This window comes from Gigantopelta aegis, chromosome 3 (assembly GCF_016097555.1).
Source record: "Gigantopelta aegis isolate Gae_Host chromosome 3, Gae_host_genome, whole genome shotgun sequence".
Lineage (NCBI taxonomy): Eukaryota > Metazoa > Mollusca > Gastropoda > Neomphalida > Peltospiridae > Gigantopelta > Gigantopelta aegis.
In genome coordinates, this window is record NC_054701.1 from 76,739,381 (window position 1) to 76,758,279 (window position 18,899).

At 38.2% G+C, this 18,899-nt stretch overlaps 1 protein-coding gene across 1 annotated transcript in view; it reads right to left on the bottom strand.

The window, feature by feature from the left end:
• Positions 1-18,899, bottom strand: part of LOC121368841 (stabilin-2-like) — a 138,038-nt gene that overhangs the window by 21,886 nt on the left and 97,253 nt on the right. Inside the window, exons 23-24 of the mRNA XM_041493589.1 lie at positions 3,575-3,720; positions 123-240 (exon numbers count right to left, since the gene is read on the bottom strand). Coding sequence (XP_041349523.1) covers positions 123-240; positions 3,575-3,720 — 264 coding nt within the window. The remainder of the gene's footprint in view (positions 1-122; positions 241-3,574; positions 3,721-18,899) is intronic.

An 18,899-nucleotide genomic window follows, 5' to 3' on the forward strand; every position in this document is an offset into this window, starting at 1 on the left:
TTTGCCTTGTCTGTGCTTCTGTTGCTTTCTATGACTTACAAGAATACTGGAATTATGCCACCTATTTCTAGCTGATGTGTCAACTCAGAACATCAATACTGTCGTGCTGTTGGCCTATTTACCTGATTGTTTATGACCACCCTGATCGAGTAGCCATCGTACATTGTGTCAAACTTTCCATAACTCGTCTCCAGTTTCAGCAAGTCGTCAGTTTGATACAGTCCCTCCAGAGTGTGGAATCTGCAGTATTGAATAGGACAAAATATAATAAAGCTTAAATATAGCCTCGCCATATAACATTTACTAGTGCAAAATACAAACACAATTACAATATTGATAAAGAATGAAATCTTTTATTTAATGACATGCTCAACACATTTTATTTACGGCTATGGGGCGTCAGACATATGGTTAAGAACAACAGATATTGAGAGAGGAAACCCACTGTCGCCACTTCATTGGATAACTCTTTCCAATTAGCAGCAAGGGATCTTTTATATGCACCATCCCACAGACAGGGTAGTGCATATCATGGCCTTTGATATGCCAGTCATGGTGCACTGGCTGGAAATATTGATAAATTCACATGACTATCAATATGACAGCAGGACTGAATTATCATTAATACATCTGTTGGTTTTCCTTTCATTCTAGTACTGTATATTAAATTTCAAACCTGCCATTAAATAATACTTTATTGATGATCCAAGGATGCTGAGTGTTTTTTGTTTTTTTTTAGGGTTTTTTTTTTGTCGGTGTGACTTCCAACAGATTTTGTTAAAAGCAAACATTGAAGTTCCTTGCACTATGAAAAAAAGGAAAGGTATTTTTTGTAATTATGCAACCTCCAACCCATTCCTGTTTATCTTACTTGATCCTTTTATGGTCCTCTTCAACAAGATATAACTTTTGACATGACTTATATGACAATAGTAGTTGTAATCCATGAAAACACGTGCAGTGATTCGTTTGCAATGCTATACAGCCATTTGGCATAATGCTAATATTAATAACTGCTGTTTTCTGGCATTTTCATCTAATTCAGGCAAAAATCAGCCTGCCCCCCTACAAAAATGGGAGCCTGTATGCCTATGCTTATAACATTATGTAGATATGAACACGTTTTGATGTAAAAAAACAAAACAAAAACCCACCGAAACACCCCCCCCCCCCCCCCCCCCCCAACAACAACAATTCTCCACAAAAATCAGAAAAACCTGCTGTTATAATCATACAGTTTGTTCACACAATTTTTTAAATACTAAATATGGTTTACCAGGCTTTAAAAAAAAGAAAAAGAAAAAAAAAGAAAAAAAAGACATAAAATTAATTTATTAAAGTACATACACCAATTTAGTTTTAGTTTTCATTACTTTCCATACATATAATCACCCACATGCACACCCACAGTACAATTGCATATCGATTATGACCACAATAAAACATCTCCTGATCTTGCAAAACATGAAAATACCACAGTCTGATCAGTACCATACAGCCATCTGGCATAGTGATGTCAGACTAAAGTGATAAGGCTGTTTGTTCTTCAATAGCAAATAATTTTAGCTGTGAAAGCAATACTGGCTCTTCTTTCTTGGATTTCTCTATTCTTACGTAGAGCAAACATAAACACATGCTGCTCCATGTATTATTGTACTACACTTAATAAAACACCCACTTTTATGACGTATGGAATATGTAAAGTCACAAAACATTATTTCAGTGTTAAATAATTAAAGTTCAGATCAGTTAATGGAAAAAGGAAGTATTTGTGCATTTTTGTTAGCCATAGGCGAAAGATGTGACTCTGTAGTACCTTTAGTGGACCAACTATAAAAAGAAAGAAGAAATAAAGAAATGTTTTAGTTAACGACGCACTCAACACATTTTATATATGGTTATACGGCGTCAGACATATGGCTAAGGACCACACAGATATTGAGAGAGGAAACCTGCTGTCACCATTTTATGGGCTACTCTTTTCGATCAGTAGCAAGGGATCTTTTATATGCACCATCCCTGTATCAACTATAAGGCACAATATTTCACTGAACCATCATCCTGTTGACATGTGCAGTGGGATCTACCTCAGTCATGCAGGGCTTGTAGATTATGGTAGCCCCACTCCCATGGCTAGTGATGTTTAAAGTTGGGCTAGTAAATAACTACTACTGCCATGCCCAATGGCTAGTGAAAAAAATAGTTAAATGTTGCAGTTGTCTATTAAAACTGTAAATATAAATATCCTGTCCCCAACCTCCACCCCCAAAGTTAGTGTTTTTAAGCTATATTTCTCTCTCTATTTAGGTGACATCTGACAGTGTGACTATTACTATTAATTAGTAAAATTGTATTAACTTAAAGTAAAGTAGGGCTAGTGAATTTTTAATCGTGGCTAGTAATTTTTTTAAATCACTGATCCCATGGCTAGTGGATTTTATAGAAATTCTAGAAGCCCAGGTAGAACGCTCGCCTGAGGTGCTTTGGTCGTAGTATCGACCCTCGTCAGTGGATCCTTTCTCTGACTTTTCTTTTTTCCCAATTTAACCAGTGCTCCATGGTCATGGTACATGCTGTCCTGTCTGTGGGAAAGTGCATATAAAAGATTCCTTGCTGCTAATGGAAAAATGAAGTGGGTTTCCTCTGAAGACTATACGAGTCAAAAATGACTAAATGTCTGTCACCCAATAGCTGATGATTAATAAATCAATGTGCTCTAGTGGTGTCGCCAAATAAAACAAACTGTTACTTTCACTTTTCTGTTCACATGTGAGTCCTTCTTTGCTGAAGCTTGCCTGTTACACCATTATATATCTAAATCTTGACAAATTACCACAATATCAAAACATATTAAGCTGATATTCCGTATACACCTACATGTACATGCATGTATATGTACCATATCTTAGCAGAGCAGTTAAAACACACCTATCTTAGTAATATGAGAATGATCATTTCATACACCTATAATTTTGTTATCAGAGCAGTTAAAAATAACATCTTACAAATATGATAATGATCATTTTTCAAACACTTATATTTATTATCAGAGCAGTTAAAAACACCTACCTTAGCACTGTGTGAACGATAATTTTATGCACCTATATTTATTATTAGTTTGTTTTGTTTAACAACACCACTAGATCATATTGATTTATTAATCATCGGCTATTGGATGTCAAACATTTGGTAATTTTTACATATAGTCTTAGAGAGGAAACCCGCTACATTTTCCATTAGTAGTAAGGGATCTTTTATACACACTGTCTCACAGACAGGATAGCACATACCTTAGCCTTTGATATACCAGTTGTGACTGGCTGGAACGAGAAATAGCCCAATGGGCCCATCGACGGGGATGGATCCAAGACCAACCTCACATAATGTGAGTGCTTTACCACTGGGCTACGTCCTGCCCCCGAGCAGTTAAAAACACCTACCTTAGCAGTGTGCGAATGATAATTTCACACACCTATATTTATTATGAAAGCAGTTAAAAACACCTACCTTAGCAGTGTGCGAATGATAATTTCACACACCTATATTTATTATGAGAGCTGTTAAAAACACCTACCGTAGCAATGTAAGAATATTCTCTGCCTTGGTCCAATAGTCTTTAGACATCTGTGACAAAAACTGACTCATGGCTTCGTCTGTTGGGGCAAAGAATGTATAGTTGTCTGACAGATACATCAGAAAGTTGTCACGTGGATCGATTAACTGTAAACAACAAGAAACAACAAATTAATTACTTAGTGCCATTCACTAATTTTCAATATTTTCACAAGCATACAAACTACATAATGGGGGGAGGAGCAATGCTAGTCTACACTTTTAAAACATAGGGAAAAATGTAGCCCAATAATAATGTGCCTGCCTGATGTGCGGTCAGTTTAGGGTCGATCCCCATTAAGCTTTTTTTTTTTCCAGCCAGTGCACCACGACTATATATATATCAAAGGCTGTGGTATGTGCTATCCTGTCTGTGGGATGTTGTATATAAAAGATCCCTTGCTACTAAAGGAAAAAGGTAGTGTGTTTTTTTCTTCTCTAAAACCATATGTCAAAATTACCAAAATGTTTAAAATCCAAGAGCAGGTACATGTAATCAATAAATCAATATGCTCTTAGGCTAGTGGTGTCATTAAACAAAACAAACTTTGTTTGCATAATTGCACATTTGCACTTATTTGCACATGAGAAAACCACATGAAAAATCTGAAAATTAGCTTTTAAAACAGCAGTAGATTTTTTTTCTTATTATTTATGTTGCAATAGCTGTGGTATGTGCTGAGCTGTCATTAAATAAACATTCCTGACCATTCTATTATTAGTTAAATTAAAGGGACATACCTTAGTTTTTAAACACTAAGGCATATTTCTTTTACTATTAAGCCATGTTTTGTAACTGAAATCATACTTTACTTAATTTTATGGTTTAGTGGATCAATTTCCATACATTCAAAGTGTTTTTGGTCATCCTGGTGTTTCTAATATCACAAAATACATTTCTCATATTTTTTAAAAAGCACGCACGTCCGAGAAGTAACAGTTATGGAGTCAAGTTTTAGTCTATTTTTAGAGGGTATTTCACCATTTCAAAGTCACAGACTCATGTTTCACTCAATTGTAACTTTATCCAAATGTGTTACAGGTTTGTAAATTAACTAAACTTAGTGTGCGTTTTCACAGGTTGAAACTAGGGTCTGTCTTTTTAAGTTGGTTTCAAGCTGAAAAACAGCTTGTAGTTACTGTACAGTAGCTATTGTTAAGAGGAATGTAGTACTCTGGCCAGTCTGTGAAAGAGTGCATAAAAGGCCCCTTGCTGCTAATGGAAAAACACAGCAGATTTTTACAATTACCAAATATCTGACATGCAATTGCCTGTAATCAACAAATCAACGTGCTTTAGTCATGTCATTAAATATTAAAACAAATAAAAAAATAACCTTAATGTTTATTTGAAAGTAACAGTGTTTGTCATTTGTACTTTTAACCAATCCCATTATTTTGTTGTAAATAAACGCAACTGACAGCTCCATTATTATATATGACTCAGTGACGTAGGAAGGTGCCAAAAAGTGGGGGGTGGGGGGTGGCATACTTTTATATTTACACACTTTTACACTATTATAAAGCAAATATAAAGTAAAATATCTGAAAAGTGGGGGGCACATGGCCCCCTTGCCCCCCACTCCCCCCCCTCCTAGGCCAGTGTTCAGACTTAGTTTTTTTCTCTTAAAATTCCACATAACGTGACCCTAATAAACATCCTCCTCGTCTCCAGTGTCAATTAGCAGTATTATATAATTAGTGCTTCATCAAAGTCTTACATTTGTCTGTAGAATAATGAATTTCCTGCTATGATTAATCACCCTGACAGTGCCGTTGTTTGACTTCACATTACTCTCAGATAGCAGAGCACCACGCGTAATTAAGTTTAGTGCAGGGTTACTGCATCAATTGGCTGGTCCATAATTGTATGATAAACATTGATACAAATCTACATGTACCGGTAAGTACACACGTTTTTGTTTGGCATCAAAACAAGTAAACTTTCCCAGTATGTGATCTCTTTGTGTTTGTTAATTCAATTTAAAAGTTTGTTTGATTCAACATTAACAGTGCTATATATGTATAACAGAAAGAAAGAAAGACATGTTTTATTTAACAGCACACTCTACACATTTTATTTACGGTTATATGGCATCAAACATATGGCTAAGGACCACACAGATATTGAGAGAGGAAGCCTGCTGTTACCACTTCATGGGCTACTCTTTCCGATTAGCAACAAGGGATCTTTTATATGCACCATCCCAGAGACAGGGTAGTACATACCACAGCCTTTGATATACCAGTTGTGGTGAACTGGCTGGAATGAGAAATAGCCCAATGGGCCCACCAACAGGGATCAATCCCACACTGACCACGCATTGAGCAAATGCTGTACTACTGGTATTTGCTTTAGGGACCATTCATAATTAGCAACATTTACATGAGCCATTTTCATTTCAACTTATTTCCGTGCTTATATCCAATTAAAATTCAAGCATGCTGTTCTGGATGCACACCTCAGCTATCTGGGCTGTCTCTTTTTTGTTAGTTGATTAGTGGTTATAGCTACATGTATAGTGAGAGAGAAGAGGGTGTAGTGACCTTACACCTACCCACTGAGCCCTTAAGTACTCGCTTTGCATGGGTTGGAGTCGGTACTGGGCTGTGAACCCTGTACCTACCAACCTGTAGTCCGATAGCTTAACCACTGCGCCACCGAGGCCGGTTACATGAGCCAGCATATATTTCAAACAAAGTTAAAAGTTTGTTTTGTTTAGATTGGTCACTGGCAAAGCCAGAGACTAAGTCCAGGATGGGCATGCCTGAACCTTCAGTGGATATGGGCACGTTAACAGAGTTCCCATCCCATCCCACGTTTAACAACACTACTTGAGCAGGCCTGTAGGAATGATATTTGGAGTGGGGGCTGGGATGGGGTGGGGCTCACTGGCACGGGCGTAGGAAGGTGCCAAAAAGTGGGGTGGCACACACACACACACATATATATATATAAATACATGTATAAATATATATAAAAACATCAACCCACACACACACAAACACACACAAACACTTCCTACGTCAGTGCTCAGTCACTAGTGGGGGTAGCACATGCTAGAATTTTATATTTATTTATATAGAGTGTGGCAAAAAATTTACATTTTTGTCTTCAAGTAGGGGAAGGTGGCACAGATCCTGCCCAACACCAACCCCACCCCATCCCTGGTTCCTAGGGAACATTGATTTATTAATCATTGGCTATTGGATGTCAAACATCTGATAATTCTCACATGAGATCTTCAGAAGATACCTGCTATATTTTCCATTAGCAGCAAGGGATCTTTTATATGCACTTTCCCACAAACAAGACAGCACACACCACAGTCTTTGATGTACCAGTCATGGGACACTGGTTGGGAATGGGGAAAAAGACAATCAGAGAATGGGTCCACTAAGGGGGTTCGATCCTAGGACCAAAGCACCCCCAGGTGAGAGTTTTTCCGACTGAGCTAGATGTCACCCACACTTTTGAAACAAACAATAAATGCTGATCCTTATAAAAAATATTCCTTACAAAATAACATTTTTTATTTATGCTTTGAGGAGTGGGAAAGTGGATGCTAAAAAGGAGTATGGTTTAATATCTATGCTCACACAAATGTTCACTTGCAAGTTGATAACTGTGAACAGCCCCTAAAGTAGATATGTTCAAATTTATGTCTATATATCTTCTAAGGGCTAGCTCTGCCATTCATCAAACACACCAATTGCAAATTTAAAAAGCAGTTGGTGAATTTCGTTTTAATTTAATGAAACAAATTCATGTATGTATTGACAATTTGCTAAAAAATTACTGTTTTTGTAATTTTTGAAGTTTAAATAAATAACTTGGCGACATTTTTTGCCAACCCAGAGCTATAGTCCTGTCATATGTACGATCCTTAGATCATATTCAATTAAATTCAATTCTTTTATTGTATGTAAGGCCATAAGCCCATATATACAAGAACTTGTATACTGATATATTTTGGGACCAGTTGTTCAAATGATTAGCCAGCTTTTTTAGAAACACAAAATGGAAACATTTATTTATATACATGTTTAAAAAACCCAAAAACCCAACCATATCTTGCAACATATCATCGATTATCTTACTACGATCTTCCATGAATGCCAACCAAACAAGGTTTGGGTTGTTTTGGAATACATGGTTATTAATTGGTGTTTTCAAGTTAGTGTGTGCATTCAACGAATGCAAAGAATACGTTTGTGTATTCCCACCTCAAAATAAACCATGAATTTTCTCCCAAACCTGTGTGACTGTTTTTTGTTTATTCATATTATATATTTAAGTACTGATATTAATGTAAGTATTATTGCATATAATATGTTATTAATAGCAGGGTTTTAAACTTGCCAGGTTTTCATTGCATTATAAAAATATCGCTCAATTGTTTTCCATCGGTAACCAGTGTAATAGGGCCTTCTGACTGTAGGAAGCTAGCGGAAATTTTAAGGAAAGGTTTCCGCTGTGTATTAGGGACCAGTCAAGCTAGAGGTCAGCTGATATTGGCTGACCAATAGCGGCACACTGACTGATGTTGGGAGGCGTTCGGCACGTCTATGTCTTTCCACAAGAGGGGAAAATAACCAGGGATTTGACCAATCAGATAGCAGTCTGTGTTTGGAAATCTGTGCGGGTCTTTGGGATAGTCACTTCCATTTGAATTTCCAAACACAGCAGCGTAAAATTAACTTTTTCTCCCACCGTCCCACCCTCTTCACCTTGTTGTTAAAATGTATGTTGTTGTTAGTTTAGTAGTAGTTGTAGTTTGAATAGGAATACATGGTTATTAATTGGTGTTTTCAAGTTAGTGTGTGCATTCAACGAATGCAAAGAATACGTTTGTGTATTCCCACCTCAAAATAAACCATGAATTTTCTCCCAAACCTGTGTGACTGTTTTTTGTTTACGGTATTCATATTATATATTTAAGTACTGATATTAATCCAGCTGTTTTAGAAACACAAAATGGAAACATTTATTTATATACATATGTTTAAAAAAAAAAAAAACCCAACCATATCTTGCAACATATCATCGATTATCTTACTACGATCTTCCATGAATGCCAACCAAACAAGTTGAGTGATACAGATCGAGATCAATTATGAGTGATGAATATGATATTAAACTCGCCACCACTCTGCACCATATCTATGTCCCTCGTAAAACAATTATCATTTGTCACTCCCTAAAGCTCGAAAGTACTAAGGACTATTTCACTCGGGATACAAACACCATACAAAATGGAAGTTCTTCCAATATCCCATAAGTATTACATTTCACAAAAATTATAAAAACCGATATTTATAAATGTCTGTGATCAGCATAACCATTTTTCGAACAATTGGCCCCTGGTGCAGGTGACAGCATTTTCAAGTATAGTAGCATACAGTGGATTATACATACATGATACATGTCGTTATACATCAAGTATAGTAGCATACAGTGGATTATACATACATGATACATGTCGTTACACATCAAGTATAGTAGCATACAGTGGATTATACATACATGATACATGTCACTATACATCAAGTATCTACATAAACACATGATGGTTCAGTTTAAAGTAATGCAATTTCCTCTTCTCTACACTTTAATGCTTTTACAATATAGATTCCTAATTTTTTTTAAACATATCCATTCCTTGTTGCCATTAAGTTAGTAAACATATAAAAGGATTTCATAACGTAATACTTTCTAGGAATATATCATCGGCGAAATGACAAAAGGTTGTAACTACGCTTTTGGCGAGAAATAACTTTTTGGAATTTCCAGAGTTAGAATGTTCATATTCTGCTTTTGTCAAAAAATCATAACTATCGGCCTATTAGAAAGTGGTTGACTGTCACATGACAAATAGTCATATTATAACTGGTCCAAGAAACAAAATGATAAAATGTTGTATCTACAAAGCGGGAAGCTAGAGTGTGGACATGATGCTCAGCATTGCATTATGTTCACACATTACATGGATTACATGTAAATAAAACCAGTTAATTACACCTGATTGTATGTGTATTTAATCCATGTATAGATCTTGCCTTATTCCTTCAACCTGTGTTAAATTCTAGATCAAAATGTTGTAACTGAAATTTTCAACGACATTTCAGGTGTAAAATGTCGTAAGTACATTTGTAGACCTGACACATAGGGTAAAACGTCCTAATTTCGGATGTAGCCATAACTATGGTACACCCACTATTAAGTAGTTATCACTATTAACTGTTAATATGTTCGCATAACAACGACTATAACAAAATAACATATTTTTTGAAAAATATTCAGTTTTTTTGCTCTCCTGTAAAATTTTGAAAAGAGTAGTTACGAGATTTTGTCATTTCGCCGACGATATATAGTCCTTAATGTCTCATACAGTGAACAATTTATAATAAAATGAAATTCATTTTCTATTTCTATTCTATTGCATAATGTACCAATTCTTGCCATTTTAGTTAAACCAATATATCTCCCCTCATCCAGTGCTAAACCAGCCCCACCCATTCTGATACGTGCTATATCTCCCCTCATCCACTGCTAAACCAGCCCCACCCATTCTGATACGTGCTATATCTCCCCTCATCCACTGCTAAACCAGCCCCACCCATTCTGATACGTGCTATATCTCCCCTCATCCACTGCTAAACCAGCCCCACCCATTCTGATACGTGCTATATCTCCCCTCATCCACTGCTAAACCAGCCCCACCCATTCTGATACGTGCTATATCTCCCCTCATCCACTGCTAAACCAGCCCCACCCATTCTGATACGTGCTATATCTCCCCTCATCCAGTGCTAAACCAGCCCCACCCATTCTGATACGTGCTATATCTCCCCTCATCCACTGCTAAACCAGCCCCACCCATTCTGATACGTGCTATATCTCCCCTCATCCACTGCTAAACCAGCCCCACCCATTCTGATACGTGCTATATCTCCCCTCATCCACTGCTAAACCAGCCCCACCCATTCTGATACGTGCTATATCTCCCCTCATCCACTGCTAAACCAGCCCCACCCATTCTGATACGTGCTATATCTCCCCTCATCCACTGCTAAACCAGCCCCACCCATTCTGATACGTGCTATATCTCCCCTCATCCACTGCTAAACCAGCCCCACCCATTCTGATACGTGCTATATCTCCCCTCATCCACTGCTAAACCAGCCCCACCCATTCTGATACGTGCTATATCTCCCCTCATCCACTGCTAAACCAGCCCCACCCATTCTGATACGTGCTATATCTCCCCTCATCCACTGCTAAACCAGCCCCACCCATTCTGATACGTGCTATATCTCCCCTCATCCACTGCTAAACCAGCCCCACCCATTCTGATACGTGCTATATCTCCCCTCATCCACTGCTAAACCAGCCCCACCCATTCTGATACGTGCTATATCTCCCCTCATCCACTGCTAAACCAGCCCCACCCATTCTGATACGTGCTATATCTCCCCTCATCCACTGCTAAACCAGCCCCACCCATTCTGATACGTGCTATATCTCCCCTCATCCACTGCTAAACCAGCCCCACCCATTCTGATACGTGCTATATCTCCCCTCATCCACTGCTAAACCAGCCCCACCCATTCTGATACGTGCTATATCTCCCCTCATCCACTGCTAAACCAGCCCCACCCATTCTGATACGTGCTATATCTCCCCTCATCCACTGCTAAACCAGCCCCACCCATTCTGATACGTGCTATATCTCCCCTCATCCACTGCTAAACCAGCCCCACCCATTCTGATACGTGCTATATCTCCCCTCATCCACTGCTAAACCAGCCCCACCCATTCTGATACGTGCTATATCTCCCCTCATCCACTGCTAAACCAGCCCCACCCATTCTGATACGTGCTATATCTCCCCTCATCCACTGCTAAACCAGCCCCACCCATTCCGATACGTGCTATATCTCCCCTCATCCACTGCTAAACCAGCCCCACCCATTCCGATACGTGCTATATCTCCCCTCATCCACTGCTAAACCAGCCCCACCCATTCTGATACGTGCTATATCTCCCCTCATCCACTGCTAAACCAGCCCCACCCATTCTGATACATGCTATATCTCTCTTATACAAGTCAAGTGCAGGACATGTAAGATATAATTCTGGCTTTAAAGTTACTTTATATTTACATTATATTTCTTATCTGCTACTAGAGTTAATTTTTGCAATAGATCATAACTAATACATAAAGAATATTAAAAGTATAAAATTTAATGTATTGTCATGAATACATGTAGCTTTCATTCATAGTGAAACTTGTTTCCACTGTGACATGAATTAAAGGACATTCACTATATAATTTCTAATTAGACCAATTTTGTGATGCCAATGTATGAGCTGCCTTACATATATCTTGATTCTGTTTACCCACGACAACATCAAAATATGTTTTCTAGATTTCAAGAGAGGTGAACTGCTACCTGGAGACATTTAATTAACTTACATAAAGGTGGAAATAATCCCTATATTTAAAGGGTTTTTTGTATGATCAAAGTGCCGGCTAATGCAGCTTTAATTGGGATTTCATTTCTCTGTGATATTTACTAAGTAATCTGCACCGAGTTGGTTCATGGTGGCTTTCAGTGACAGGCAATCGTGGTTATTTTGTCCTTAATGTGACATCTCGCCACGAGCCATCCGGAAACAATTTGCAGTCTAATAGAGAGGTCAAGACCCGAAATTAGCCAAGAAGTGCACAGATTTGCTCTAACTAAAGCACTTAATAATTGATACATCAGTCAATACGAGACAAAGTGAGAGGCAGGGTGAGAATAGGGAGATTGGAAGAAATCAGGGAGAGACAAGAGAGAGTGAGAAAAAGATAGGGAGAGAAAGAGGGGAAATAGAGAGAGAGGGGGAAAGAGTGGGAGAGAGAGACATAGAGAAACAGAGAAAATGAGAGAAAGGGTGAGAGAGACAGAGGGATAGAGCAAGAGACAGAGGGACAGAGAGAGAGAGAGACAGATAGAGAGAGGGAGGGAGATATGATGATGATGATGTTGAAAAAAAAAAATAGGGATGATACAGATTAACAGAAGAGACAAAGAAAAAGAAACTGTTTGTTTTGTTTAATGACACCACTAGAGCACATTGATTAATTGCTTATTGGATGTCAAACATTTGATAATTCTGACACGTAGTCATCAGAGGAAACCCGTTACATTTTTTCTAATGTAGCAAGAGATCATTTATATGCACTTTCCTACAGAAAACAAATACCACGGCCTTTGTCCAGTTGTGGTGCACTGGTTGGAAATAGAAAAAAAATCAGTTCAATGGATTAACTGAGGTTTGATCCTGCAATGCAAGCTCCTCAAGCGAGCACTCAATTGACTGAACTAAATCCCACACACAGAGAGAGAGAGGGAGAGGAGAGAGAGGGAGAAGGAGAGGGAGATGGATAGGGAGAGGGCGAGGGAGAGAGAGAGAGAGAGAGAGAGAGAGAGAGAGAGAGAGAGAGAGAGAGAGAGAGAGAGGGAGAGAGAGAGGGAGGGGGAGGGAGGGAGGGAGGGAGGGGAGGGGAGGGAGGGAGGGAGAGAGAGAGAGATGGAGGGAGACAGAGAGAGAGAGAGAGAGAGAGAGAGAGAGAGAGAGAGAGAGAGGAGAGAGAGAGGGAGGGAGGGAGGGAGGGAGGGAGGGAGGGAGGGAGAGAGAGAGAGAGAGAGAGAGAGAGAGAGAGAGAGAGAGAGAGAGAGAGAGAGAGAGAGAGAGAAAGGAGAGAGGGAGAGAGAGAGAGAGAGAGAGAGAGAGGGAGAGAGAGAGAGAGAGAGAGAGAGAGAGAGAGAGAGAGAGAGAGAGAGAGAGAGAGAGAGAGAGAGAGAGAGAGAGAGAGAGAGAGAGAGAGAGAGGGAGGGAGGGAGGAAGAAAATGTTTTATTTAATGACACACTCAACACATTTTATTTATGGTTATATGACATATGGTTAAGGACCATACAGATATTCATGGGCTACTCTTTTCAATTAACAGCAAGGGATCTTTTATTTCACTGATATTTTAAGTTATTTCACTAAATGTTATATAATAAAGTCTGTGTGTTATTTACAGTTTGTGAATAATAAAAACTAATCACACTTGCACAAGTTCTTTATGAAATATTTATAGAACTCCTCTGAGAATTACATTATTCCCGTGGCTCTTGCTCAGAAAATGGAAACATTCCCAGCAAGTTCCATAAATGTCTTATTGCCTTTATGTTCATGTTATAACCTACAATACTCTGTAATTTACAGTGACAGACCCTAGTTTTTTAAACACTACAGCATATTTTTCACTAATAGAATAATTTTTGATAATTAAAAACATTATACTTAAGATTTTATTGTTTAGATTATTAATGTCTGTACATCCATAGTGTTTCTGGTCATCCTGGTGTTTCTGGTCATCCATAGTGTTTCTGGTCATCCTGGTGTTTCTGGTCATCCATAGTGTTTCTGGTCATCCTGGTGTTTCTGGTCATCCATAGTGTTTCTGGTCATCCTGGTGTTTCTGGTCATCCATAGTGTTTCTGGTCATCCTGGTGTTTCTGTACATCCATAGTGTTTCTGGTCATCCTGGTGTTTCTGTACATCCATAGTGTTTCTGGTCATCCTGGTGTTTCTGTACATCCATAGTGTTTCTGGTCATCCTGGTGTTTCTGTACATCCATAGTGTTTCTGGTCATCCTGGTGTTTCTGGTCATCCTGGTGTTTCTGGTCATCCTGGTGTTTCTGTACATCCATAGTGTTTCTGGTCATCCTGGTGTTTCTGTACATCCATAGTGTTTCTGGTCATCCTGGTGTTTCTGTACATCCATAGTATTTCTGGTCATCCTGGTGTTTCTGTACATCCATAGTGTTTCTGTACATCCATAGTGTTTCTGGTCATCCTGGTGTTTCTGTACATCCATAGTGTTTCTGGTCATCCTGGTGTTTCTAATACAGTTGTATCACGGACTGCATTTTTTATATTTTTTAAAGAGAAGTTATGGTTAACAAGACAAGCAGACTCTTGTTTTACTCTAACGTAACTTTATCCAAATGTGTTAAGGTTTGTGGAATAACCATACTTAGTGTCCATTTTCGTGGGGGTTGAAACTAGGGTCTGTGCTTTTAAGAGCTGTCAGTTTAACTGTTAAAACACACTCTGGGTTGGAGTCAGTTTAACTGTTAAAACACACTCTGGGTTGGAGTCAGTTTAACTGTTAAAACACACTCTGGGTTGGAGTCAGTTTAACTGTTAAAACACACTCTGGGTTGGAGTACTCATCTTAACACATTATTCTTTCAAATACAATTTCTTCAACCCTGTCCTGGGTCAGATCACTAGGCTGTCCAGAGCCATTCCGGGATGGACATGCCTGAAACCATAGTGGTATAGAAACATGTAAGTTCTTCAACACATTTACTATGCAGTATACTATAAAGTGAATCTATGTTCTGGGGACAATAATAAAAAAATAATAATAAAAAAAATAACAATACAAAAATAAATAAAATAAAGTGTGATAGATATAAATTTTGCATCATTTATTCTTAACCTTAGGCCAACGACACTTAAAATTGGTTACTTGAGACTTTTTGCTCAGCTGATACATTAGCTCTCGTGTGTGGGCGATTTTGCTTAATATTTCTGCATCACATGGTCAGGATGTTTTTTGTTTTTTTTTTTTTAAACGACACCACTGGAGCACATTGATTAATTAATCATCAGCTATTGGATGTCAAACATTTCGTAATTCTAGCATATACTCTTAGATAGGAAACCCACTAATGCAGCAAGGGATCTTTTATATACACTTTGCCACAGACAGAAAAACACATACCACGACCTTTGTCCAGTTGTGGTGCACTGGTTGGAACGAGAAAAAACCCAATCAGCTGAATGGATTCACCAAGGTGTTTCCTCATGCAAGCACTCAACCGACTGAGCTAAATTCTGCCCCTTGTGCGGTGAATAGTCTATGAGATAACAGCTGTGTAAAGAGTCTCATGTAATGTTTTGCTTAGCTGATAACTCTAATATGCTGCAGGCTTTAAGTCATGAAATTTATAAGTATACATTATTTTCATTGCAGAATTTTTTATTTTATTTAACAACACACTCAGTGAATTTTATTTATGGTTATATATGGTGTTAGACATATGGTTAAGGACCACACAGATACTGGGAGAGGAAACCCGGTGTCGCCACTTCATAGGCTACTCGTTTTGATTAGCAGCTAGGGATCTTTTATATGCACCATCCCACAGACAGGGTAGTACATACCACAGCCTTTGATATACCAGTCGTGGTGCACTGGCTGGAACGAAAAACAGCCCAATGGGCCCACTGACGGGGATCGATCCCAAACTGACTGTGCATCATCGAGCAAGCACCTTACCACTGGGCTATGTCCCGCCCCCCTTTCATTGCAGATATTAAAAGTTGTTCACAGTTTTTTAAATGTCTTGAATATGCACAAGGAGCAGATCCAAGATTTTGTAAGGGGGGGGGGGGTGTTCACAACATTCTAAAATTGACATAATAAATTTGTTGAAGGCAAATTAGCCAAAATCCCAAAGGGAGCGAGATCTGTGGGGGGGGGGGTTCGGGGGGGGGGGGATTGTGTAATGCTCGCTGTAAATTTTTAAAATAAAGATGCTCAGTGATACATTTTATGTGTTATACATGTTAGATTATGATTTTTGTTTTAAATCCTTAAAACTGGCACTTGAAATGGGTGGGGAAGGGGTAGGGTCATGGGACCCCTGTGTGTGACACCCCTCTGGATCTGCCAATGTGCACTAAGGTTCATATATTGGTGGGGATAAAAAAACATATCTTAATATTATCCAATTTACAGCTAGTACATAATGATTCTTTATTAACCTGACGCCAAGCTTGAGGCAGGTCTGGTTATCATTTCCCAAATCTCTCTTTTCCGGTTCCACCAATTTACAGTTATTGAAAAACTGGTGGCAGTGGTGCATTTATTATTTTATATTACTGCCCAAGCCGCGTGTAAGTCAAGTACAATGTTAAAATAAACTATTAAATGGAATACTTCAGGAACAGCCATGATTGATACAGTTAGGCCCAGCACGAGAACAATTAAACTATACTGATAGAAAGAAATAAGCGAACACTTTGACATTTTAGATCAAATTTACTTTGTTACTAGTGTATAGTTAAAGGGACATTCCTGAGTTTTCTGCAATTTTTAAGATGTTATCGACTAGCAGAGACTTTTTAACGATTGTAATTACATGTATATATCAAATCTATTTTTCTGCATAAAGGTAGTACTAAACCAAATAACTTCCGGCTGGGTCAAAGTTGGAGGTGCACCCAACTTTTGATAGAGAAGTGAACAGCACAAGTCCTGTGATTGGTTATAAATGTGAGTGTGTTGGTTGTAAAAAATAATAGTTTCATCTGGGTAAAAATAAAATGCAATTTTATTTCATCTAGTACCAATGTGTCAAGTAGCCTTGTGCTTGAAACATGTATGGGGTACCTGTAAAAAAAAGTACTCAAATTTTGTGCGGAACTAGGGTAGTCATAGACTCTACCCATTATCTCAGAAACAAGCAGCTTGACCCCCAATTTTTTCTGATTCACTTTAAGTGTGAGGGGTGGTAGTATTTATATCCGTGGTGTTTATGTTGATTGATACACTGCAAGTAGGAGTTTTAGCCACATATGTTAGTATTGTCGTCTATGGGATTTGATTTGGTAGTATACACCCTATAATATTAGTGGCTGTATATTAAACATGTTTCTGATCGCTCTAATATTTGTACTAGGTTAAATTTCATTTTATTTCCTAAAATATTTTTTTTTCGTATGTATGAAATTATTTGAAGACAAAATCCAGTTTGGGCTTCTTACAAATATTAAGATGACCAGAAACACATTGAATGTATAGACACTGATATTCTAAACAAGAAAATACATTTAATCTGTAAGTTTGATTGTAGAAATATTTTATTAGTCAGAAACATCTTACAATGCAGAAAACTCAGGAATGTCCCTTTAAAATATGAAGATATAATGTTGGACTGAATGTCAATAATGTGGGGTTGAATGTCAGTAAATAGGTTAACTTTCTAACACCGTGTATGAGAATTTTAGTTCAGGGTTTCTGCCAGAGGATAAAACGGGTATGGCGCCATACACAAATTTGTATTTTTAAGTTAACATTTTAACAAAATTAATGACTCTTATCATTATTATATGATTTTCTTAACCTTAATCCTAAATGTAACTCATTTTCTTTGTGGGGGAGGCCCCCCATACCCCCTGTTGACTGTGGTTGCATTCAATTCCATAGCGCCATACCCAAACATTTCTTTCTGGCAGAAACACTGTAGTTGCCGTCAATATTTGCTGTTACTACTTTGTTCCCTTTTTCCTTTCATCAGTATATGATATAGAGCATGTCTATAATTCATAGGACCAGTAAATATATACAGTTAAAACTACTACTGGTACTTTAAGATCTTGTATAATACACCAAGCCCAAATAGGTGTAGATTGTTAAACTACTGCTTGACACTGTACATATAATATAATTTAAAGACTGTTATACTATACAAATGGAGAGTCAATCTAGTATACTTTAAGAACATCTATAATACAAAAAGGCTATACACAGTTAACAAGGCTGTAGTAATTGGGGGGTGGGGGGCATGCAAGGGGTGCAGTCCCCCCCCCACCAAAACAAATCTGGAAAAAATTAAAGAAAATTCTTTTCTTAACCATTTAAGGAGTTTTAGACTATTAACTACTCAGTTGCCCCCCTCCCCCCAACAAAAAATCCTAGCTACAGCTATATAAAGTTCTTAAAGGAGACCGGACACCAAACCATATATACGGCGTAATGAAATGTTTGCCGTCATAAACCACAACACGCAACTACCGCGCTCCCCTTATTGACTAAGTTAAGCGTGCCAGTCTTGGTTGGGTATTTTTTTTGCCGATCTCCGATGTTTGCCGGAAACTGTCGACAATTGATGAGCTAGACCCATGATGTCATCGATGAGTGGAAAACTGAAAAACTACAAAGCAGCATGGACGAACTTAGCGATTCGAGTGACGAAGAATTGTGTCCAGCTTGTGCTAATGGCATCAAACCATATCAGTTTGAACCACTTATCAGAGACTTTGTCCCTAATCCTGGAAATGTTGTCTTAGATGAAAATTTGGATGAATCAACTGCCAACGAAGACGAGGAAGCCACACGGTCATAGACTAGCATACAAGCATTTTTTAAAACAATTAAAAAAAA